Below are 24,795 nucleotides of genomic sequence, written 5' to 3'. Positions count from 1 at the left end.
ACTTAACAAATATTTATTAATTACTTTCAACTGTGGAGATAAGGTGGTGGTGCATTTGGTGGCACCAAAATTCCATAATAATAGTCATAGCAAAATATCTATAGTGTTTATTGTGTGCCGGGCATAGGTCTAGGTTCTTTTTACATTTAACTCGTAAACCTCAGTAAGGGTGTCTGGGCACATAGTACCAGGTGGGAGTTAGGACCAATACTCAGACTCTGGTCTCAGCCCTTTCTGATTCCTCTCTTCCACTCCACCCCATGCGTCAGCCTACACCGACCGCTGTGCCCCTTGCACTGAAATTCCCTCTGCCTGAGATGCCCATCTGGTCCAGCTCCCTCCCACATGGTAACTTTTATTCATCCTTCCAAGCCGGCTCAAGTCACTCAGCTCTATGAAGTCTTCCTTGAACCCCTACCCTGCCCCAAGCAGTCTGTCTCTTCCATCAGCTGCCAATAACATTGCACATACCTTTTGAAATAGCATTCATCATATTTCATTGTGATTTATCTATTTACAAGGTTTATCTCCCCTCTCTCCCTAAATGACTAGAGATTCCTCAAGTGTGTCTTCCATAAATGGCACACAGTATGCCTTCCCTTAATGTTTGTTAGTTGACTGAGTGAAGTGCCTTAAAGGCTAATTTGGAGTGTATGAGATTTTTCCTATAATTAGCTTCTGTGTTTGAGAACTCAAGATTGGATGTGTAAATGTTTTTGTGAGAAGCTGTTAGAGGAGGACAGAGTCACTAGTGCAAGTTAAGATCTTTGGCCACCCACTGGTCTCTACAATTGACTGTTGGAAACTCAGGGACAGATACCAAGACAGAACAAATAAATCTGACCTGGAAATGAGGGTTCGTTACAGTTTGTCTCAGGAGCAGAGTGATTCAGCATTCCTTTCCTTCCTTTCAGAGCTGAAACCTTGGTGGCCACACGGCAATTTCTAGGTCAGGTTCTCTAAAGTGTTCTGGGATACTGTTACTTGGGTCTTTGTAGTAGTCAGGTGAGTGAGATTTAAATGTTTGGGTGGGGGAGGTCCGAAGTAAATTTGTGTGAGGAAGTGGTCTTATCACAGCCTTCCCAAAGACAATAGAGGCCTCGTGGAGAAGGCGTGGGCTCCTGTTACCGTGCAAGGAGACGCGGCGGGAAAGGGTGTCACGCTAAGTCTTTGTGCACAGGGGCTGATCTTTAACCTCAGTCAGTCCCTGCTAAAGGCCTGTGTCTGCCACCTTGTCATCCGCGGGGCCGACCTCAAGGACTGAGGATGGGTTGGATGTTTAGTTTCTGTTTCTAACAGAAGTTTTTACGGATTCCTGTACCGTGAAGGAAAGAGTTCTAGAAGCAGTAGACTGGAATCCCTAGTGAATCTTAAAGCCCTACTCATTGATTTCTGTGCCACCTGTTGCTGCTTCCATAGCCCTTCCTCCAAATTTGTTAGGCTTGCCTGGTGGAAGGGGGTACAGCCATTCTCAGAGGGGTCCATGTCACCCCCATCCATCCACACCTCCTTGTCACTCTCCTTACTAGCAGGGAGTCCACTGGCATCCAGGCCCGTCAGTGCCAGCCTTCCCTCACTCCAGCCCCTTGCCTGGCCGCGTTACCCACTTCCCTGAGAGACTTCACCTTGTTAGGGGTTTGTATTGTTTTAATGCAGACCTGTAACATGATCCGAAATTCTCAGTCTATTTGATCCTTCACTATTAAAAAGTAACTCAAGATTCTACTATGAGAAAGTGATAAATTTAAGTTACTTTGCATTGAGGAACTAACAGCATTAATGGTTCTTCATTCTTGAAACTATTATTAATACTTTAATATCTTTTATGTGTCTTAATCTTCACAATAATCCTGCTCATTCATTTCTCTCACTCAACAAATATTAATTGAGTGCCCACTCTGTGCCAGGCACTGTGCTAGGGACCGGAGATACAATGGAGGGTAAGAACAGGCTCCTCTCTCACTATTATGATTTCATTCATTCATTCATTCGTTTGATCAACAGATATCTGTTGACTGCCTACTATGTGTAAGATATTGCTCTAGACACCAGAACAAAACAGGCAAAAATCCCTGCCTCTTGAGGTTACATTCTAGGTGGGGGAGGCAGAATACAAACAAGATAAGTAAAATATGTAGTATGTTAGTGAAAAGGGCTAAGGAGAAAAAAAGCAGGGAAGGGGGCTAGCATGTTTCTGGAGGTGGGGCAGGGGATTGCAATTTTAAATAGGTTGGCTGGGGTGGTCCTCACCCAGAAGGTGATGTTCAAGTAAAGACTTGAAGGAGGTGAGGAAGCAAGCCATTTGTAGAGTAGAGTAGTTTAGGCAAGAGGGAAGAGCAAGGGGACCAGTGTGGCCAGAGTAGAGTGAGCAAACGGGTGAGCATTAGGAGAGGAAGTCAGAGAGGTAGGGGCAGGGAGAGAGGAGATTTGTAGGGCCTTGCAGGTCACAGAAAAACTTTGACTTTTACTCTGGATGAGCTGGGAATCCAGTGAAGGGTTTTGAGCAGAGGAGTGACGTGACCCGCCTTATGTTCACAGGGTCATTGTGACTAGTGTTGAGAGTAGACTGATGGTAGCAAGGGCAGAGGCGGGGGAATCAGTTAGGAGGTTATTGCTACAATTCAGGTGAGAGGTGATGATTGTTGGACTAGAATGATGTCAAGGGAGGAGGGGGAAAGTGATGGAATTTTGGATATATTTTGAAGACAAAGTTGTCAGGGTTTGCCTAGTGGATCAGAAGTTGGATGTGCAGGAAAGACTAGTCAAGGAGGAGCGACCCAAAGAATAAAGTTTGCCATTTACTCATATGGAGAAGATGTGAGAGGAGTTGGTGAGGATCAGGACTCAGTCTGATACGGCCATTAAACCTCCAGGTGGAAATGTCAAATAGGCCGTTTATCATATGGTTTGGGATTCAGGGGAAAGCCTTGAAGATATCAAATGTGGGAGCATCTCCATACACCTATCAAGGGAGCGACCATAGATTGGAGAGAGAAGACGTCCAAGGACTGAGCTCTGGGGCACTCCAGTGTTCAGTGGTCCGGGAGAAGAAGAGGAACCAGCAAAGAATCCGAAGTAAAAGAAATGAAGAAACCCAGGTGAGTGTGGTGTCCTGGAAGCCAAGTGGAGAAAGTATTTCAAGAAGACGTGATCAGCAACATGCCGGCAGCAGCTCTGCCTGCCCATGGGTCCTGTCCCCATGCCAGCGGTGGCAGCAGCAGCTCCCCATGCCAGCAGCATCTCTGACTGCCCGTGGGTCCTGTCCCCACGCAGCACCCTGACTGCCCATGGGTCCTGTCCCCATGCCGGCAGCAGCAGAAGTTCTGACTGCCCATGGGTCCTGTCCCCATGCTATTCTATTCTCTAAATAAAAGAGCACTACTGCCAGAAAAAAAAAAAGAAGACGTGATCAGACTGTGTCACATGTGGCTGGTACATCAAGTGAGATGAGGAATGAGAATTGACCATTGGGTTTAGCAATGTGGATTTAGCATTAGTGACCCAGTTTCAGTGAAGTGATGGAAGCGGTGAATATGCACGCTGTCTTAGGAGTTTTGTTATAAAGGGAAGGTGAAAGTGGGTTGATAGCTTGCTATGGACTGAATTATGTCCCCTCCAAATTCATCTGTTGAAGCCTTAATCCCAATGTTAGGGTGTTTGGAGACGGGGCCTTTGGAAAGTAACTAGGTTTAGATGAGGTCATGAGGGTGGGGGCTCCTGATGGGATCAGTGCCCTTAGAAGAAGAGATCCGAGAACTTGATCAGAAGAAGAGATCCGAGAACTCTGCCCTGTGAGGATACAGTAGGAAAGCAGCTGTCCGCAAGCCAGGAACAGAGTCCTCACCAGACTCCAGTCATGCACCCTGATATCAGACTTCCAGTATCCAGAACTCTGAGGAATAAATGTGTGTTGTTTAAGCTGCCCTGTCTATGGTATTTTGTTACAGCAGCCTGAGATGACTAAGACACTGCTCAAAGGGGAGACAGGTGTGAGAGGCTTTTCTTAAAGAAAGGAGACATAACGGCATGTTGTATGCTGGTGTGAACGATCCAACAGGGAGAGAAAAACTGATGATGGAGGGGAGAGAGGTGAATTGCTGTAGCAGCGCCTTCAGTGAGAGGCGTTGGGATCGATTGCATATCTCAAGGAGTTGGCCTAAGCTGGGAGCAAGGACACTTGAGCTGTTATAAGATAACCTATATCATGCAGGTGCAGGTGGGCGGGTGGATGTGATCCTGGGAGTTTATAGAGAAGTCCTTTGATTGCTTCAGTTTTTCTCATTGAAATAGGAAGAGAGAAATGAGAAGGAGGGAGAAAGTAGTGAAGGTTTGAGGCAAGAAAAGAAAGTGTGGATAGTTGTCTAGGGTTTAGGGAGAGTGAGTGGAAGAGGGAGCTATAAGGCCTGTCAAGCAGCATTAAGGATGCTCTTGAGACCAATCAGCAGGTGTGTGTATTTTTTCTCCAGACATTTTCCATTGCACAGGAGGGCACATGAAGCAGGCAGAGAGTTGTATCGGTCTAACCAGTGTTGTGGTTTAGCCAAAAAAGAAACGAGTGCAAGGATTTGAGGGTATATGCTATGGTGCTTGACTATGGAACTTAAATAGGGTAAGAGGGGAAGTGAGGGGATGAAGAGGGTGAGAGACAGTGAAAAGGTAGGGGATCCATACATGGTAGTTCCTGGTGGGGTCCAAGTGTGCCTGGAGTTGGGGTCTAGAGAGAGCAAGCTGGAAAGACAGGAGACAGTGGTTGGAGATTGGAATTAGGATGATCGCATAGAGTCTAGAATGTAACCAGGAGTGGTGGCTGAGGTGGGGTGGGGGACAAGATCCTTGGAGGAAAGGAGCTCAAGAAACTGAGGGGCCTGGGAATTGGAAGAATTCGCCATAGGAATATTGAAATCACCAATATCTCTGACAGCGTGGCAGAGTCAGTGAGTCAGGAGCTAAAGCTTCAAAGACAGAATGGCGGGTGACCGGGGTCTGTAGATGACTTGCACAAGTGGGGTGATGTGTAGTCTGATGAAAGTCAACCTGGTGTTTTAGGGGGGAGAGAAGGAGAATGGTCTGGAAGCCGCAATGAGGAGCAGGGAGCGCATCTCTTCTACCTCTAGGCCCAGTAATCCAAGGTGTGAGGGAGGGAAAACAGTCACAGCTTGGGAGGGCTGGGGGAGCCATCTTGTTGCGAGAGCCGGGGTTCAGGTAGACTCAGAGAAAGAAGGGGAAGGCAATGCTCACTGAAAAGGTTGAGGATGGAGGACTTGCCGCCCGTTGATTGAGCCCCCGACGGCACAGTGGAGATAGAAATGGGAAGGTGGGATTAGAAAAGGCATTGTCAGGGCCCTGTTGGGTTTAGAGTCCAGGGAAATGACGTGACCTTGACACTGGAGTCCTGGGTGACTGATAGGAAAGGGAGAAAGGACTTGATGAGATTTGTCTTCATGGTTGCAGGAAAGATCGTGTTGGTGAGGTAGGGCGGACGAGGGAGGAAAGTTTCCAATTCTGGGACCCTTCCATTTTACAGATGAGGAAACTGAGACCCAGAGAGATTATTGTATCTTGCCAAGCTGTTAAATGACGGCAAGGAATTCAATCAAGTCTCTGAGTTGGAGGCCAGTACTTTGTCACTCTTCAGAGTTGCCTTTCATCTCATGAGGGCTCAACTCCTTGAAATGCTGTGGCAAATATTTACGTTATTCCTGAGATATCCCTGAACTCAGTGCTTATAAGATACTGTGTCTTTCCCATCAGTTTGTTTCCAAGAGGTAGACATTATGCATTTATTAGTTTTACACATTTCTTCTGAACGCAGAGGCACTATTAGTCAACATCTCTCTTCTGAAATTCTCCTTGATTCTCCCTCAGATATAATCACCTCCCTGCTCCCTCTTCCTTTGCTGTCTCTGTGCCCTGTTGTATCTACCGGCTTGAGCACCTCTCTCCTTATGTTGTAATCAGTCACCTCCTCTGCCCACCTCCTGCCCAACCAGACTGATAACTCTTCTTAATACCCAGCCACTCTGCCCGAAGCATTTACAGCATTAATCACAGTTGGATGTTGTCCTTCTTCTTAAATTCCAGGCATATTGCTTGTTTCACTCACATCCTCACCCCCATGCCCAGCCCTAAGATGGTGCCTGTTCCTTAGCTGTCAGTGGCCCTCTTATGTCCCTTTTGCCCTTACCGTTTGATGGCACCAGGGCCCCCTTTGTAACCACCAGCCCCCGAATCTCTGTCTAAGGACTTCCTCTGGTCGCAGGAGCCCACTGCCCACCCGTGCCTGGAAGCCAGAAGGGCCAAGGAATTAATATCCTGCTCCTGGAGCAGCCCTCGCACAAAGACTGAGTTGATGTATAAAAATGATAAATCGCCAGTTCTGTCGCCCCCTCGGGTGGAATAACTGAGGCGTGGGCACTAACACATTTCCTGGAGTTGCCCAGGGTGGTCGCTCACCCTCTTTTTGCCACATTCCCTTCTCTACTCCCCACCAGTGTTTCCTGAAGTTACTGCCCTCATACGCCTCTTGCACTTAAGTTCTTGTCTCTGGAGGCTGCTTCTGGGGAAACCCAAATTAACACTGGGCTTGGCCAAAGTGGGTGCTAATAAATATTTGCTGGATGAATGCGTGAAACAGGAAATGTGTGTTGAGTGAGTGAATGGATGTTAAAGTTGTGTCTGTCTTTCTTCATAAGGAGACTTTAAGTTCCGGGTAGGCAGAGACCACCTGGTTCGTCGTTGTATTCCTGCTTAATAGTGTGTCTGACTCATCCCAACAGTTCAGTAAAGGTTGAATTGGATTAAATGACCTCAAAATAGCACTTGGTAGAAAGAGAAAGTGGCGACATAATGACTGTGGTTTTAATGAGGTGGAGGTGAGATTTCTTTGGGCATTGTAACAAAGCACTTTAAGAGGGAAGGAGGAGTGGCCACAGCATCTCCTCATTAAGAATAAAAGTAACTTCCTTATGAGGAAATGCTGGGGGTAGGGTGGAAACACCTGGGGAGTGACTGAGATAAGCCAGATCATATTTCAGATGACACATCTTCCTCATAACACACCAAGATAATATGAAGCGCTTAATGTATTGTCTACCTACTTTATTTCTTTATGTTGTCGATTCCTTTCTGATAACTTTCAGAGCTCACTATAAGCCACTATTTCATGATCCTGCTAAAATAATGGTTCCGAAGGCCGCCGTCAGCGAGGTCCTTGTTTGCTCTCACGCTGCAGTGTCCTGCTGCTTTCTTATTTCTGCCGCTTGCTTTGTACATGAGGGGGTTTTCTAGCATACTGGAAACCAGTTGAGTTTTGAAGCTTTCTCTTGCAAAGCCCAGGATATATGTGTGTGCACATAAATTAGTGCTGCGTGCGCACAGGTTGGGAGGCTGTGACCCATTCTTCGTCAGTTCTGTGTAAATGCAAAGACTTTTACAGTCAGATCTATTGCAGGTTTCATATTACTAGACACTTCTAACTTAAATGAGATAATATATGTGAAAGTTCTTAGCAAAGCTCCTAAAACACAGCAGATGCTCAATAAAAATGCCAGCCCAATTCAGATCTATGTGTGTACCTTTTCTTATCCATGCTTCTATTTCCCTCTTGGTTTGTATGATGAGAATGGTTTTTAATTTTTAGAGCTCTACTTTCCAGTAATGGTTTGCTTATTTCTAAAGCTGCTTCTCTGTATTATATAGTAAATTTCTTTGCTATGGCATATACAACTGTGAAAGTCTAGTTTTGTAGGAGTTGAGTTAATTTAACTGGATATATAAGCTAGAAAAAAACAGGTTCAGTTCTTTGGGAAAAGTTATCCCATTATTCTATCTTGTTTTTAATACATTAAAGTATTTCAAAATATAAATAATGGAGAGTTCAAAAGGAAATGAGACACAATTACCCATGAAAGTAGATTATTCTTTTTAGAAGTAATAATATGGAGAAAATATTGTTGTGGTTTCAAAAAGTCGATTTAGACTAGGTTGGCTGTTGGTCATTGTGCTCACTAGTTTGGGGTCTGATCTTTTTCACTATCTTTTGGACCTGTTTTGGGACAGAGTGATCTTTTTAGTTAAAAAAAAAAAAAAGTTGTTCGAGGCTAAATATTAACTCTCAAGCCCAGTGTAGGAGTCTGGGAGACCCCAAATATGCCAGAAGCAACTTGGCTCCCTTCCCCCAGCCCTGCTCCCCAGGTCAAGTGATGCCGAGAGCAGTAGGACACTTAATTCCATGAAATCCCTTCTTACTCGAGGGCACCAGCCTCTCACTGTCAAGGGCTTTCCTTCCGCTCACTGGCAGCCAGGCGGAGCCCTGTCCTCCCTGATGTCCTGCATCAGCTCTTCGTTCCCTTGGCTTGAGGCCTGTAGATTGCAGTGGAGATGTTAAGGATCCTGGGAAAGATGACACATTAAGCTCCATCCTGTATTATCAGGTCCTTTCCTGAGAGGCGATATTAATGCTGAGAGGGAGAGAGATTACTAAGTGGTTAAAGGTCTCAGAATTCATTGACAGGTTTGCCAAGGGCCATCCTTAAACCCAAGCTGTTGTTCGCCATGGCTGTGTGAAACTGCCGAAGCCACAGTGAGTGGCAGCCTCATGCCTACTCCTTCTAGAAATGGTGATGTAGGTTAGGTTCAGATGGCACAGGGAGCGGGAATGAACAGGGGGCAAGTGAAGGTGCCCGTAGCAAGGATGCCGGAGCTGTGTCAATGGGCAGAGAAGTAACTGGTTGTGCAGATGTGTCCCTAACCGTGCCGTGTGCCTCTCTGCACGAGCTGGACGGCCGGCAGAGTCAGAGACCAGACCTGTCTAAGTGCTTGGGAGAGCCTTTTTGGCTACACTTTAACCCATTCCATTCTTCGTTTATTAAAGGCTTCAGTTGGAATGAGCCAGGCCCAAAGATTTACCTTTGGAGAAGAGAGATGAAGTCCTGGTAAGACTTCCTAGGTCTGTGTGAATCTGCTTGTTGAGGCTCAGCTGTCTCTGTCCACTTGTGGTTGGTACTTCCAGAGATGATTGAGTTCTTTTCTCTCATTTAGAAGTTTACCTGTTTGTCTGTGGTCTCGTGTTGGGATTGAAAAGCCAGACGTTTCTGCTGCTTGTCATTTCTCTAGGTCACTTTTCTGTTGCGAAGCCATTTTTCTCATCAGGTGATACAAATCTCCATAAATTGTCCTACCTTGCTTAGTAGAATGTCTGTGCAGTAATAATGCCAGTGCCTTACGTATGTATAGCATTTTATAGTTCAAAGCATTTTGCATATATTATCTCATTATGTAATGTCCTGGGCTGTTGCTTTTTCCCTGAATGTTCTGTATTTACTCACCATTTTCACCAACTTGAATACTTTTCTTTCTTTTTTCTCTTACCAATTTTGAGGGTACTGTACAAGGTTGGCTTTTTTCTCCCTTTTATATCATTTTTCACAGGGGCTGTCCGTGGAAAAGGAAAAAGCGTATATAAATGATACTGCCTTCTGATGGCAGAGTGAAGATAACCTGAATACTTTCTCTAAATCGCCCCTGAGAATTATGGTCCAGCTCCTTGGATTCACGCTGTCAGCAGAAGTACCAGAAACAATTTATCTTAATGATTGCACCTACCCCCTCTTTTTAAATTGATGAGACATCTCCCAGGGTGGGGAGAAACAGTGCAAGTTAGATCCATTTGGTAGTTTTGTGGTTTTGGTTTTTTTGTTTGCTTGGCTTGTTTTATTTTGCTTTGCTTACAGTTTTTGTATTGATATTATTCATCCCCCAATGGGGAAATAGTAACTTCTTTAGCACCTTTTCTCTTCTGGGAATTATATGGTTGTGCAGTGTATCTCTTATGAAATAGCGCTTTAGGTTAAAGCCTATATGGTGGTTCTGAAACTGTGTTTAAAAGATTTTCTTTAGAGCATTTTAGAGACTCCTTTAAGGGTTGCAAAGGCAGACCAAGTAATTCCCTGAACCCACTTCTCATTGCCCTACCCATCCCATTTTCCGTTTCCATCATCCCATCCCCAGGTGCTGGGTGCACCTGAGATGCCTAGGTAACTACTTAAAGTGATACAACCATAGGATCTCAGGGTTGAAAGAGACCAAGCAGGTTGCGGTGAGCTTCTGACCCTTGCATTCCTTCTGGGTCAGCCTTGGGTGACCAGTGAGCCTCGGCTCATTCCATCCTAAGGCAGTGGAAAAGTTTCCTTTTCTTGAACCCAAATCTATCTCCCTGTAGCTTCTGTACAGTTCAACAAACATCAAGTGCGTGTCATGCATCAGGCACTGTTCTTGGGGCTGGAGGAAAAAATAATGCTCATGGATAGTTCTGTCTCTTGGGATCATAGAAGATGAACCAAATAATTCTTCTGCGTGGAAGCCCTGCAGATACTTAAGACTGCACTCCTGGTCCTCTGAGCCTTCACTTCCAGCAAGTAGTCCCAGCTTACCCAGTGTCCTCTAGGTTCAGGTCCTTCTGCAGTAAGCAGCAGTTGTCTCTGGGTGCATTCTAGTTTTGTTTAATGTGGAATTAATTTTTCGTAGGTTGATTTTTTTAAAATGTTTTTGTTGTAAAGGTAATATGCAGTTGGAGACATTTTGGAATATACAGATAAGTGTAAAAAAGGAAATCACCTATAATTCCATTACCCACTATTAAAATATTGGTATATTTCCTTCCAGCCTTTTCTAACTTGTCTTTATAACCTTGTGTCTGGGTATTTTCACTTACCATTGACATTTTTTGCATTCATTATATTGAGGAAAATCATTTAAATGGTTACATAATATTCTAGAGAGACTTTTTAAGGTTAAGTCAGAAAAGAGTAGTAAGGATTCCTTAAGTGAGCAACACTGCTTTCGTTTCGTTACGTCTCCAGTCTCCTGAGCCACTACACTTTGAGTAATACTAGTGCCCAATGGGAGGAAGGTGCTGGACTATGTTATCCCCTGTGGATTCTGCTAACTGGGGTTATTCTCCATATGCTGCCTTTGTTTTTTTCTGTTCATTCTTGTGTGTTTCCTCATACTCACGCTCTACCCATTTGTTTGGAGTATAGGGTTGACTGTAGCTTCCTCGTTACAACAGGAGACCCAAGTGCCATTTTCAAGGCTGTCTTCCTGCTCGGTTCAGTCTTGAGGAGTCTGCTGGAGCCTGTTCTTCTTGTGAGACCCGACTACGGCGAGCATAGAGCTCACTTTTGTCCTCCAATTGCAGGCCTACAGCTGAACCAGAAGGCACTCACCACCTTCCCAGACGTGGTGCTCGTCCGGGTGCCCACACCCTCAGTGCAGTCGGACAGTGACATCACGGTCCTGCGACACCTGGAGAAATTGGGCTGCCGCCTAGTCAACCGCCCACAGAGCATTTTAAACTGCATCAACAAATTCTGGACATTCCAAGAGCTGGCTGGACATGGGGTGCCCATGCCAGACACTTTCTCCTATGGTGAGTCTTCTGGAAATAGGGTTGGAACTTAGCTTTCCAAACCACCTGCAGCTCTGTGTTTTCTCTTCCTGGAAGCCCTCTAGTATCTTTCGTTGGTTTTCAATGTGAGTCTGTTCATTTTAGGTGATTCAACATCTTGAGTCTTTATCGTGGTCATTCCCTCTGTCTGGAATGCCTTTGCATCTTTGTCTCTGTAATTCACTCATTAACTATGCATCTGGTGCACGCTATGTGTCAGCCACCACACTGGGCACTGGGCTCCAGCAGTAAGTGGAGAGTCCCACCCTCGGGCATTCCCAGTTCATCGGAGGCAGAGGACAGCAGGTACACAGGCAGTTTCAGTGCTGTGTAGTTAGTGCCACCGTAAGAGTTAGTGCAAGGTGGTACAGGAATAGATAGGAGAGCTCCTCATGTGGTTTAGAAGATATTGAGGAGGCTTCCTGAAGGAGAGAACATCTAAACTAAGCTGACAGTGTATCCAGCTAAAGCAAGGAATGCAGGAGAGTTGTCCAAGCAGAGTCATCTGCAGCAGAATATAGAAAGATCTAAACGCAAGAGAGAGCATGACCGATTGGTGGTATTGTGAATAGTTTGCAGGACGTAAGGGAGATAGAATTGAGATCTAAGGCTATAAAAACAAGAAGGAGCCATGTACAGCACAGGAAGGAGATTAGGCTTAATCCTGAGACTAACGGGGAGTTATTAGAAGTCTTTTAGCAAGGGGGTGCCCTCATCAGAGTTTGGAATATCACTTTGGCTACACTCTTGACAAGGAAGTGGACAGGGGCAAAATAGAGACAAGATATGTAGTGGTAGGCTTTTTAAATAATTCCAGTGACCAATGATGGTCTAAACTACATGGCCATGGTTGGAATGAAGATCAAGGAACAGATTCAGGAATTATGCAGGAGATAGAAATCATAGGACACGATTGATTGGATGCAAAGAGTGTGGAGAAGAATCAAGAGCGACTCTGGTTTCTGGTTTGGGCAACCAGATGTGAAAGCAAACACTCACGAGATGAGAAACAGATTGGTGGGTAGAGGGCGAGGAATGGCTGAGGAGACATGATTTCAGTTGGGGACATGTTCTGTTTGAGGTGTCTATAGTATATGCAAGTAAAAATACTCAGTAGGGGCAGATAAATGGATCTGGAGCTCCTGAGAGAGGTGTAGACTAAGAAAGTAGACTTGGAAACCTTCATTGTGTTAAGTGACGTCACAAGAATGGATGCGATTACTCAGGGAGAATATGTAGAATGAAGAGAGGTCTGAACTGTACACATAAAAGGGTTAAAATGGTAAATTTTATCACAATAAAAAATAAAATTTAGTAAAAGAGGGTTCAAGGAGTCCTTTAGAGAATGGGGAAAGGAAGAGAAACCTATAGCAGAGAGAAAGTAGAAGCAACTAGAGAGGTGAAAAGAGAGAGAAGAGAGATCACAGCAGCCAATGGACAGAGCATTCCAAGAGGATGGTATCACTGGAAGTATTGTTGGACTCAAAGGACAAGTGCCATAAGCACTAAGGCATGTGTTGGATTTGGCAATGAGGAGTTGAATGAAGACAGCTTCGGTTTAGTGATGGGGAGAGAAGCCAAATGGTCAGGGATGAGGAAATCGAAACCCTTTCGAGTAGGAGTAGTTCAATTATAGGAATACAAAGCTGTCGTTAAGGGATGATGCAGGGTCAAGGAATAGGGGTTTTGTTCGTTTAACATGGGAGAGAACTGAGCAGGTTTAAAATGCTGGTGGAATTAGGAACTGGGAGATTGCAGATACAGCAGAGAGGGGACCCTAAGTGGTGCAAGATCCCTGAGGAGGTGAGAGGGAGAGGGGTCCTAACTAAGCACAGGTGCAGGGATGGCCTTAGATAAGAAGAACACCTCTTTCCCTGTGTTATAAGGAAAGGAAAAAGAGATGGCTAGAGAGGAGTTAAATTTATCACTGATCTCAGGAAGTTGGGAGTTCTCTTATAAAATATCCTCTTGATAAAGACGCCCCTGGTTATCTACACTACCTCTTCATTTTTTTTAATTATTAGCACTTTTATGAACGACAGGTCTTATCAGTATTCCAGAGTGTTTTGCTTTGTAAAACTTGATGAACTACCATGACACCTGTGGTAGGCAGGATGGCAGTCCCCAAAGATGCAAATGTATAGGAAATCAAGGAAGTTTGTAAAGTGATTTAGAAATATTTTAATATGCATGATTCATATTTTTGAAATTAAGGCTTAAACAAGTGTAGCAGAGCCACTTCAGGCTTTCGAGTCATGCCTTAACTTCGGGTGAGACAAATGCCCAGGCTTGGTTTCTTTGGGTACTATTTTTCTATTGCTGTGTAACAAACTACTAAAATATACTAAAAACTTAGCTTAAACTAACACCGTTTATTATTTCATGGTTTCTATAGGTCGGAAGTCCAGCCATGGCATAGCTGGGTTCTTTGCTCAGGTCTCACGAGGCTGGATGGGACAGCAGGGCTGTGATCTCATCTGAGATCTGGGGTCTTCCAAGCTCACTGGTTGGGGTTGGTTATTCAGTTCCTTGCAGTTCTAGGACTGAGGTCCCCACTTTCTTGCTGACTATCAACTGAGGGCCATTCTTAACTCCTGGCGGCTGCCTACTGTCCCTGCCACATGGCCTTCTCTGCAATGTGGCAAGTTGCTCTTTCAGGGCCAGCAGGAGAGTCTGTCTGATTCTTTACCTTCTTTTAAAGGGTTCTCCTCATTAGGTCAGGCTCACGAAGAATCACCTCCTTTTTGATCAACTCAAAGTCAACTGATTATTAAACCTAATTACAAGAATGATATTCTGTCATATTCACTGGTCCTCCCACACTCAAGAGGGGGTGTGTACACCAGCAGGTAGGAATCTTGGGGGCTTAGAATTCTGCCTACTTCAGCCATTATAAAAGAAAAAATAACCTACTGTGCCTATGGGGTTGTTATGAGGATTCCATGAATGGGAGCCTGTGATGCCTTTGCCTCATAGAAGTACTTGATGCATGTTGGTGTCCTTATCTCTCTGCTCCCACCTTTTATATTACAGGTGCACAATGCGTGTCTGCCCCATCGGATGGGTTCAAATGGTTTGAATAAGAGAGACACGAGGCCTTGAATTAATTCTCACGGTGGGGGCAGCACTGAGCTGACTGCTCCCTGACTGTCAGCCTCACTTTCACTGACTTTCTTTTCTTGGCAGGTGGGCATGAAGACTTTTCAAAAATGATCGATGAAGCTGAGCCCCTGGGCTACCCGGTTGTGGTGAAGAGCACGCGAGGACACCAGGGTCAGTGCCGCTCCTCCCGGGCTTCCCTTAGAGCCGGGGCTCTGCCGGGCACCACCCTCCTCAGGCCTGGAGAAACGGAGTTCCCCCTTGGGAAGCTTGCAGCGTTGTCCCAACCTCTGTCCCCTCCTCCTGTCCCCACTGTCCTTGCATTCGTGAGGCCCTCTCATCCCTTCCCCGAACTATGGCAGCAGACTCCTGACTTGACTCTGCTTTCCCTAACTGCACTGCCAGTGCATCCTGTCTTCTTTTGGGGGAGTCATTTCTCTGAAGCATAGATCTGTTCTTGTCACTGCCTTGCTGAAGAACCCTCCCAGGAGCCTCATTGCCTGTTAGACAAAGTCCATGGTCCCCGCCTTGGCACTGCAGGCCCTGGACAGACAGCCGCAGCCTTCCTGTGCAGCCTTCTCTGGCCACATGGGCCCTCCACAGTCCATCCTAGACGTCTGCTTTTTCCCCAACTAGGCCGTGTGTTTCCCTCTCTTTCACCCTCTGCTCTCGTCCCTTTGCTGGGAAGGCCGTCTTCCTCTGCTGGACTTCTGCTCACCCTTTAAGGCCAGCTCCAGGTGTCATTTCTTTTCTCTCCACATCTCTGGCCTCCCTCCCTCTCTTCCAGACAAAATTACTTACTTTTCCCTTTGGGTTTCTATAGCACTTTGTCCACGCCCCTAGCATAGTCCTACACCTGATGACAGTCACAGGTTTATGTGCCTTTTCCCTTTCTTGACTTTGAACTGCTTGGGGCGGGAACCAGGTCCTGTGCATCTCTGTCTCTGAGACCTATGATGTGCTCAGTACATAGTAGGACTCAGTAGCTGTGGAAGAGGACACTGCAGCAGGGTGTGAGCAGGTAACTCATGATGACACCCAGATGGCACACTCAAACGCTCAGGGCATCTGGCGTGAGAGGAAGTGCCCTAAAGAGACACGCAGTGAGCCATTCCTCTGATGTGGGGACTGTGCACAGAAGTGGACGGGACCTGACCACGGAGCTCCAGTGTGTAGAGAGTAGAGATAGTTGCGTGGCAGCGTGGGGACCGCTGTGGGAGGCATCTGGTTGAGCCTAAAGGAGGGAGAGGCCAGCCCTGCCACAGGGCAGGGAAGTGTCATTGGAAGGAAAGGAGGCTTGAGTTGGAGTGTGGCGTTCGCACTGGAGGAAGAGAGTGAGCAAACTGCAGGGCAGATGTGAGCAAAGCAGCCTGGGAGGGTGGAGGGTCCTGTTGACGAGTGAGAGAAAGGAGTTTGGGCGGCAAGGGGGCCTCTAATACTACTCGGTTATGTTACAGTGCTAAAAGTCAGGGGCTGTCAACGAATATTCTTATCATGGTAAAATACACGTAACACAAAATTCAACTAATATTTATTGAGTGCCCACAGAGGGCCAGGCACCCTTCTAGGCTCTGGGGATACAGAAAGGATCAAAACAAAAATTCCTGCCATCAAGGAGCTCACCTTGTAGGAAGGTAAGACAGACAATAAACAGAAATTAAGTAGAATATGTAGTTTTTAAAAATGTTTCAAAGTTTGAATTCACATTAGAAGTTTACCATTTTAAAGCATATAATTTGGTGGATTTTAGTAGAGTGTTCACTATTGTGTGCAGTCATCATCATCATTATCTAATTTCAGAATATTTCCATCTTCCCAAAAGGTAGGAGTCCGTGCCAGTTGCTCCTTCTTTAGTCCCTGGCACTACTAATCTACCTTCTGTTTCTATGGATTTGCCTATTCTGGATATTTCTTATCAATGAAATCATATAATATGTGGCCTTTTGTGTCTGGCTTCTTTTACTTAGCATAATTTTTTTACATGATTTAACATAATGTTATAGCTTGCCTCAGTACTTTATCCCTTTTTATGACTCAGTAATATTCCATTGTGTGGATATACCACATTTTCTTTATCTGTTCATCAGTTGATGGACATTTGGGTTGTTTCCACTTTGTGTCTGTTATAAATAGTGCTGCTGTGAACATTTGTGTATGAGTTTTTGTGTGGACATATGTTTTCATTTCTCTTGGGTATCTACCTAAGACTGGAATTGCTGGGTCATATAGTAATTCAGAGGAACTGCCAAACTGTTTTCCGTAACGGTTATGCCATTTTACATTCCCACCAGCAGTGTACAAGGGTTCCAGTTTCTCCACAACCTCCCTAACCCTTGTTTTATTTAGTATTCATTCACTTATTTATTTACTATTTATTTGTTTTTATTTACAGCCATCCTAGTGGCTGTAATGTGGCATCTTATGGTTTTGTGGCTTTGATTTGTCTTTCCCTAATGACAAATGATGTTGACTATCTCTTCATGTGGTTCTTGGCCATTTTGTATATCTTCTATGGAGAAATGTCTATTCAAATCCTTTGCCCATTTTTCAATTGGATTATTTGTCTTTTTTATTGTTGAGTTTTTAAGAGTTCTTTATATATTGTGGCTACTACATTCTTATCAGATATATAATTTGAACATGTTTTTTCCCCACTCTCTAGGTTGTCTTTTGACTTTCTTGATAGTGTCCTTTGCTGCACAAAGTTTTTGATTTTGATAAAGTCCAATTCATCTATTTTTTCCCCAGTTGCTTCTGCTTTTGATGTCATTTTGTGCTCACCTAATCCAAGGTCACCCCGATGTACACCTGTGTTTCCTTCTAAGAGTTTTATAGTTTTAGCCCTTACACTTAGGTCTTTGATCTATTTTGAGTTAATTTGTTTAGAGGGTGGGATATAGGAGTCCAACTTCATTCTTTTGCATGTGGATATCCAGTTTTCCCGGTATCATCTGTTGAAGAGATCATTCTTTCCCCATTGAATGTTCTTAGAACTCTTGTCAAAAATCAACTGACTCGGGCCAGCCTGGTGGCATAGAGGTTACATTTGTGTCCTCTGCTTCAGCAGCCCAGGGTTTGTGGGTTCACATCCTGGATGTGGACCTATATACCACTCAGCAAGCCGTGCTGTGGCAGCATCCACATACAAAATAGAAGAAGATTGGCACAGATGTTAGCTCAGTGACAATCTTCCTCAAAAAGAGGAAGACTGGCAATAGATGGTAGCTCAGGGCCAATCTTCCTCACCCCCCCAAAAAAAAAATCGACCATAAATGAGAGGGTTTATTTCTGGGCTCTCAGTTCTATTCCATTGATCTACATATGCCATGCCACACTGTCTTGATTACTCTAACTTTGTGTTAGTTTTGAAATTGGGAAGTATGAGTCCTCGAACTCTGTCCTTCTTTTTCAAGTTTGTATCAGCTGCTTTGAGTGTCTTGCATTTCCATATAAATTTTAGGATTAACTCATCAATTTCTGTAAAAAAAGAAATTGGAATATTGGTAGGGATTGCATTGAATCTGTAGATCAATTTGAGGAGTATTGCCTTCTTAACAACAGTAAGTTATCCAGTCTCTGAACATGGGATGTCTTTCCATTTATTTAGATCTTCAATTTCTTAAAACAAAAATATCTTCTAGTTTTCAGTGTATAAATCTTGTATTTCTTTGGTTAAATTTATTCCTAAAATTTTTTATTCCTTTTGATGCTATTTTAAATGGAATTGTGTTAACTTCATTTTCAGATTATTCATCACTAGTGTAACATGTAGTATCTTAGGGAAAATAGATAGGAAATAAACAAAGTTACAGCAGTTAAGTTAGATTCTAGCATATGGAAATAAATCTAAAGAACGCAGCGGACTGGTACAGGTTGTACCTTTGAGAAAGTTACTAGTCTGGTGGACCCTTATTTTCCTCATCTGTAATACAGAAATAACTATCTTTGTCCTAATGGCTTCACAGGGTTAGTATGAAGTATAAATGAAATAATAAAAAAACATAGTGTTCAGCACATAGTAGATGATTAATCCTAGTGTCCTTCTACCTCTTTTTTTTTTTTTTTTTCTCCTTGCCTTAAAACTGTAGCTCCTTTATTAACCACAGACTAAGTAAGCCCCATATTAGAACCTCTGTGCCAGGAACCAGGGAATCCAGCCCCTATTCCCAGCCCCCATCTCTGCTGAAAATCCTCCCTCCTGTCTAGAGAACCGCCCGTGCCTATGACCACATCCCAGCCCTCTGATGCCAGGGCCAGATCTCCTTTGCCAAGTGTCCAATGATTGAGACCTGTTTTGGAGGTTACTTTTCAGTCTTATCTGCCACTAGCGGCTGATGCCCGTCACTCTTCATTAAGACTTCAGAAGAGTCCCACTCCATTTAAGGTGGTGGCATGCATCTTAGGAAAACCATCTTTTAGTTTCATATTTGCTAACAAGAATGCTCAGGTCAGATTTGCCGAGCAAACCTATCAGGAAGCCCTGCTCAGATCTGTTAGCTAATGTGCCAATGGAAAGCAGATGCCAAATAATCACAAAAGTATGGGTGATTCAAGCAGAAAATGAAGAATTTGGAGTCAAAAGAAAAAGGTTTCCCCAGAGATCAATAGAAGTATAGATCATTCATTTAGAATTAATAGGTATAACCAAATAATAAGTTTCTTAGGTTTACAGGGAGGAAGAGTGGCTGTCAGCGGCTCCCTCTTTGGACTCCCATAGTATTTGCACAGACCTCTCTTAGTGCCATATCATGCTGTGTTGTAATTATCTTTTTTGGATCTCTCTCCATCTAGACTTGGAATTCCTCTAACATATGTTCAATTAATTATATTCTGTAATATTGATTGACACTTGCTTTGTGCATTGAGCCCAGTGTGATGAGCCTAATGAACATCCTCGGGGTGATAAAAGATGCTAGCTAACTGTTTTTGGACCTGAATTGACTAGATCCTTAGGATTTTATCTTGACCCCCTTCTCTGTATTTCTGGAATACATTATTATGTCATTTTGAAAAAAGAATGGTGGTGGAGGGAGAGGGACCTGAGTAAAATCAAGAGAAAATAAAGTTCAATGGCCATTTGATAAGAAGCAGGAGTCTGGTGCGAGAAATAGAAGTGGCCAACCTGAGGCAAGTTTGGAAAGAGTAGATGACTGTGTGGGACGGCCAGGGAGGTGGGACGGCTGGCACAGGATTCAGAGGCTTCTGTAACTACTTCTCTTGCTCTTTGTCTTTCTTCTTAAAGGAAAAGCTGTTTTTCTTGCAAGAGATAAACATCACATCTCAGACATCTGCCATCTCATCCGCCATGATGTGCCCTACCTGTTCCAGAAGTATGTGAAGGAGTCCCACGGAAAAGATATCCGGGTGGTGGTGGTAGGGGGCCAGGTGATAGGCTCTATGCTCCGCTGCTCCACGGATGGACGGATGCAGAGCAACTGCTCTCTTGGTAAGGTACAAAAGCTCAGAGTCAGTTCATTGGTCAAGGGAGGGCGCTAGGATTTTTCACTGGGATTTTGGGACCCAGTCAGTCAGTGGATATCAGTCCCTCCTGTCCTGTCAGACTCTCCTCTAGGTGCCGAGATCACAGATAAGAGTTGGAAACAAGCAGCAAGCAGTCCAGGAGGGGGACAGATGGGCGTAACTGTTGTGACAGAGGTCAGGCCAGGCGTGTCAGGCCACTGAGGTTAGAACCCTACCCTGTAGGTGTTAGGACCTAGCGGTCAGGTTTAAACCAGGGAGTGACGTGAGGATCAGTGTTTGAGAAAAACGGACATCTGTGTGGAGGATGAATTGAAGGCATAAGATGGGAGGCACAGAGGTGAATTTGGAAGCTGTTGCAACAGATTAGGCAAGAAATAACAAGGGTCTAAACTAAGGCAATGGCAGGAGATAGAAGCATATTCTGCTTTTACATTATTAAAATTTTAATTATAAAAAAATTTAATTATAAAAAAATTATAAAAGTTGTGTTTTTCTTATATATATGATGTTATTAGAAAGCTGCCATTTATGGTCAAATGCACAACCTGTCCCATTAATCTATTGATAAAGCTTATGTTCTGATGTGGTGGAGACATTCCAGGAGGGATGTAAATTCTCGTCCCCATCACAGAAAGCTATTGTCAACCTCATTGAATGAATTTGTCTGTTGGGAACATGAAAAAAAATACCTGCAGTTATTATTTCCTAAGTTGCCAGATGAGTGTACCAAGTCTAGTGACTTTAATAAAGGGGCTGAGACACTGATCCAGTCCTTCCTTCAGTAATAGTGGTTGAGCAGTTGCCATGAGCGGACTCCATGGTAGATTTGGAGAGTGCAGCGATTGATGAAAGTGCCTGCCCTCGGGCAGCTTACAGTCCAGTAAAGGAGAACACGCGTAAACGGATCATTGTGAGATACTGTGATAAACTGGTGTGATAGAGGCAAAGCCTCGATCAACCTGACACTGTACCAAGTACCTAACGTTCTCTCATTTAGTTTTCATGGCGATCACGTGTGGGGCCACAGTATTGAACCTAATGTGTTATCATCCTGTCTGTTTCAGTCACTGTTCTCTGACAAAGAATCACACAGTTTTGTAATTTATCCGTGTTACTTTTCTTGGTGAGCTGTTTGGGAGCCTCTTCCTTATACAGTGTAGTCGGTGGGGAAGGGACAGTGTTACAGTAAAGACATTAGTTATCAGACCTGAGAATACAAGTCAAGTCTTTCCAGGAGACTAAGAGAAGACTGTTAAATCTGAGGTCCTAGCTTTTTTATAAGTTAGGGCTATCAGACTCTCTCTGTGTGTTGGTGTAGGATTTTATCTCACAAGCCTCTCCATCTCTCTCTTTTTAAAAAATAATACCTTAATTTTGTTTTTTCTGATCATAAAAGGAATATATTCTCAGTGTAGAAAATTTGGAAAATAAAGCAAAATCAAATGAAAAAAGATATTTATCATTGATCCCACCACCTAGAGACAAGCAATGTTAACATTTTGGTATGGTTCTTTCTGATTTCTTTTTCTGACAGTATCTTTTTGCATAGTTATGGTCCTACTGTACAGTCCTTAATCCTTCTAAGTATTTTCCCACGGGAACTCCAGCTCTCTATGAGCATTATTATTAACTGTTGTAAAATATGCTGTTTTCCTCCACTGTGAGATATTAACATGGAAATTTTTCATTTATTCATCAACAAATATTTATTGACTATCTACTACGTACCAGGCACAATGATTTTCCAGTATTTTAAATAACTCTGCCATCCACATCTTTCTGCATAAGCTTTTTTTCCATTACGTATTACTGTTTCCTTCTTGGCGGGATGACTGGGTTAGAGGATATAAGCATTTTTAAATCTCTAGATAAGAAATGGCCATGTTGTTTTCCCAGAGGGTGTCCTGATTTCCATCCAGACCTTTTGTGAGTAATGAAAATGCCCATCTTGTTGGCCTTCCTTAGCGTTCCCCCATCTCTTCCTTGCAGAGTAATTTGAATCGTTAGTCAGTGTCTGATGTCACTCTTCTATCACTGTGCTTTCCCCATAGGTGGTGTGGGTGTCATGTGCCCGCTGACAGAACAAGGCAAGCAGTTGGCTATTCAGGTGTCCAACATCCTGGGCATGGACTTCTGTGGCATTGATCTCCTCATCATGGACGATGGCTCTTTTGTGGTGTGTGAGGCAAACGCCAACGTCGGTTTCCTAGCCTTCGACCAGGCGTGCAACTTAGATGTGGGTGGGATCATTGCAGACTACACCATGTCCTTGCTGCCAAATAGGCAGACTGGGAAGATGGCCGTCCTCCCAGGACTGTCGAGTCCCAGGGAGAAGAAAGAGCCAGATGGCTGTGCTTCAGCTCAGGGAGTTGCAGAAAACGTCTACACCATCAACAGTGGGTCTACCTCTAGTGAGAGTGAGCCTGAACTGGCAGAGATCCGAGATTCCTCAGCAAGCACAACAGGGGCCCCGCCCCCCATGCTGCCCGAACCCGGCTACAACATTAACAACAGGATTGCTTCGGAATTAAAACTTAAGTGAATTCCTACTTTTTGGCAGCGTATAAACCAAATCCTATTGCTTCCTTAGTAGTTTTGAGTGAATAAAATCTGGACTAATGTGATTTCATTTGCACAGAAACTAGAAATCCCATCTGGGCACTCAGCATTCTTTATAACGATGATTTAAGCAAATGGCCTAGCTTTGTGGTTTTTACGAAGACTAATTTAAAAACACTCACCAAGAACAACATCCCGACTGATCAATTCGGGCCCATGTCTGCTGCGACCACTTGGATATTATGGCTGACTTAAGGCACTGACTGTGTGCTGGCTTCTGGCTTCTAGCAATAGAGCCCATTTTCTCAGAATGGCTCCTGGAAATACTACACTCAAAAGCAACCCCCTGATGGAGACGCATGCAGAAGAGGTGGAACGTGACTGTAGTTATGTGCTCTTCATTAAGTGTGTGCGTGTGATGCTTGGAGACGACTCAGTTCAAGCACTACAAGAGGGTCAGCCTCTGCTCCCCTGACAGTCACCATCTTGACCATGTTTCTCTGACACTCAGGATATGGTGTTTTAGGGAGCTTCCTCATTAGCATTTTCAATGAAGCACTTTGTAGAAAGCAAGAACAAATGTTCTTTGACTTCACTCGTTGGCAAATGTCCTGCTCTGTAACTGGGGCTTTCTACAAATTGCTTTGCCACTACGAATTTATGGACCCTGCTTCAACTAATGCCAGCCCCAGCAGCCTCTCGCACCTTTGCTGCCTTTGGCCTCAGCTGGAAATGCACTTCAATGAGCCAGTGGCCACACACTTTCTTTCTTAAGCGTGCACTAGAATCGAACACCATGGACTTTCTTTTCAGTGGACTTTGTTCAGATGTCATCCAGAAGCCAGTGGGTTTTTGTCGTGGAAAGCTACTGGGAGATAATCATTTTCCCCCTCCTCTACTGGAACTTTGTGGAGTGCTTAGCTCTTGGAGGTTTTCTTGTATGAGATGGTGTCGTGGGCCTGTTAGGTAGAGCCATTGGAAACACACTCCAATACCCTTGACATTCTAGTCTTATCCAGGTTCCAGAGACCTGTCCTTACCCACTTTTCCAAACCTGGGAGACTCAGGTATCAGGAATACTCATTGCACATTTCGGGGGAAGTTGGATAATGCAGACATGACACCAAGTGCTTTTCATTTTAACTCTTCAAGCAGTAGAGGATGATCCTTCCTTTGGGAGACAACATGGAGATGGAATGTTCCATTTCTGCTTATATGAAGTATGACTGAAAATGAGCAAGACTACCTTTTGAACCAAACACACTAAACATATGCACTCAAGAGTTCCCACAATTGGAGTTATTTCCTTCGGAGACCATACTCTTGAGCTGTGATGTTGCATGTGCCAACAACACATAGAATTCCTCTTTGGAGTTATCTTTGAAGCCATGCAAGGAAAGAGGCCTCACAACCTTAAAGTCAGATCTTGTTTTCACACCACCCTTCCCCCATGGTAGTCCCAAGCTCCATCACTTATGTTATGTATCGGTCTTACCTTTTAATGCTCTTTGGCTGTTAAGAAATCATTCCTCAAAAAATAAATCTACCCTTAAAGGACAAAGACTTACCAACATTGAGGAAGGTTACAAGTGGACCATTGCCAAGGAGGGTTCTAGAAATGTTCTCAGTAAGGCCAGCTTCACTGGACTAAACAGACCATACATCTTCCCAAGGTGACTACTTCGAAGGCAACAACACCCATTTGGGTGTATAAATTCCTGTACTTATTCTGCTGTAAATGGAAAATGTGTATAGAGTCAAACTATTACATTTTTTTCACAACACATTTAAGTAGAAATTGGCTTTTAAAATATTGTGGCTAAAATCAGATCTCACCAAGTAACAATTGTACAATGGAAAAATGTTCAGCACCATGTAATGGAGATGTCACGCTGTACAGATGTAGTTTAAATGCAGTCCAACATAGGGTGCATGCCACTGAAGTGTAACTCTAGTAATGTGTCTTGTACAGTTGAAAATGATAATACTTCACCTTTATATAGGTTAAGACATGTACCTTATCTTTACCACTCAGGGTGGGTTTAGAAGAAGGATAGTTCTAGGTCTGTTCTTGCTGGAATTGGCCAGATGCTTTCCGTGTAAACGTGAACCACATGATGACCTTCTGGAAGCTGCATTCACTCCTCCCCACTGTTTAGTGTAAGCCCAGTCTCCCTACTTTATCTAAAAGGATGCCAGTGGGTCCCATC

The 24,795-nt window shown here is 44.1% G+C and overlaps 1 protein-coding gene across 2 annotated transcripts in view; it reads left to right on the top strand.

Moving 5' to 3' along the window:
• The window catches only part of RIMKLA (ribosomal modification protein rimK like family member A), a 37,482-nt gene extending 13,051 nt beyond the window's left edge, over nucleotides 1-24,431 (top strand). For both annotated transcript variants that reach the window (XM_044770520.2, XM_014867327.3), the window contains 4 exons: nucleotides 11,198-11,428; nucleotides 14,633-14,719; nucleotides 19,788-19,991; nucleotides 22,078-24,431. In XM_044770520.2, the coding sequence (XP_044626455.1) occupies nucleotides 11,198-11,428; nucleotides 14,633-14,719; nucleotides 19,788-19,991; nucleotides 22,078-22,568 (1,013 nt within the window). In that variant the 3' untranslated portion in view covers nucleotides 22,569-24,431. The remainder of the gene's footprint in view (nucleotides 1-11,197; nucleotides 11,429-14,632; nucleotides 14,720-19,787; nucleotides 19,992-22,077) is intronic.
• Nucleotides 24,432-24,795: the final 364 nt, after the last annotated feature.

This window comes from Equus asinus, chromosome 5, assembly GCF_041296235.1.
Source record: "Equus asinus isolate D_3611 breed Donkey chromosome 5, EquAss-T2T_v2, whole genome shotgun sequence".
Classification (NCBI taxonomy): Eukaryota; Metazoa; Chordata; class Mammalia; order Perissodactyla; family Equidae; genus Equus; species Equus asinus.
This window is presented reverse-complemented; position numbering and strand designations above follow the sequence as displayed.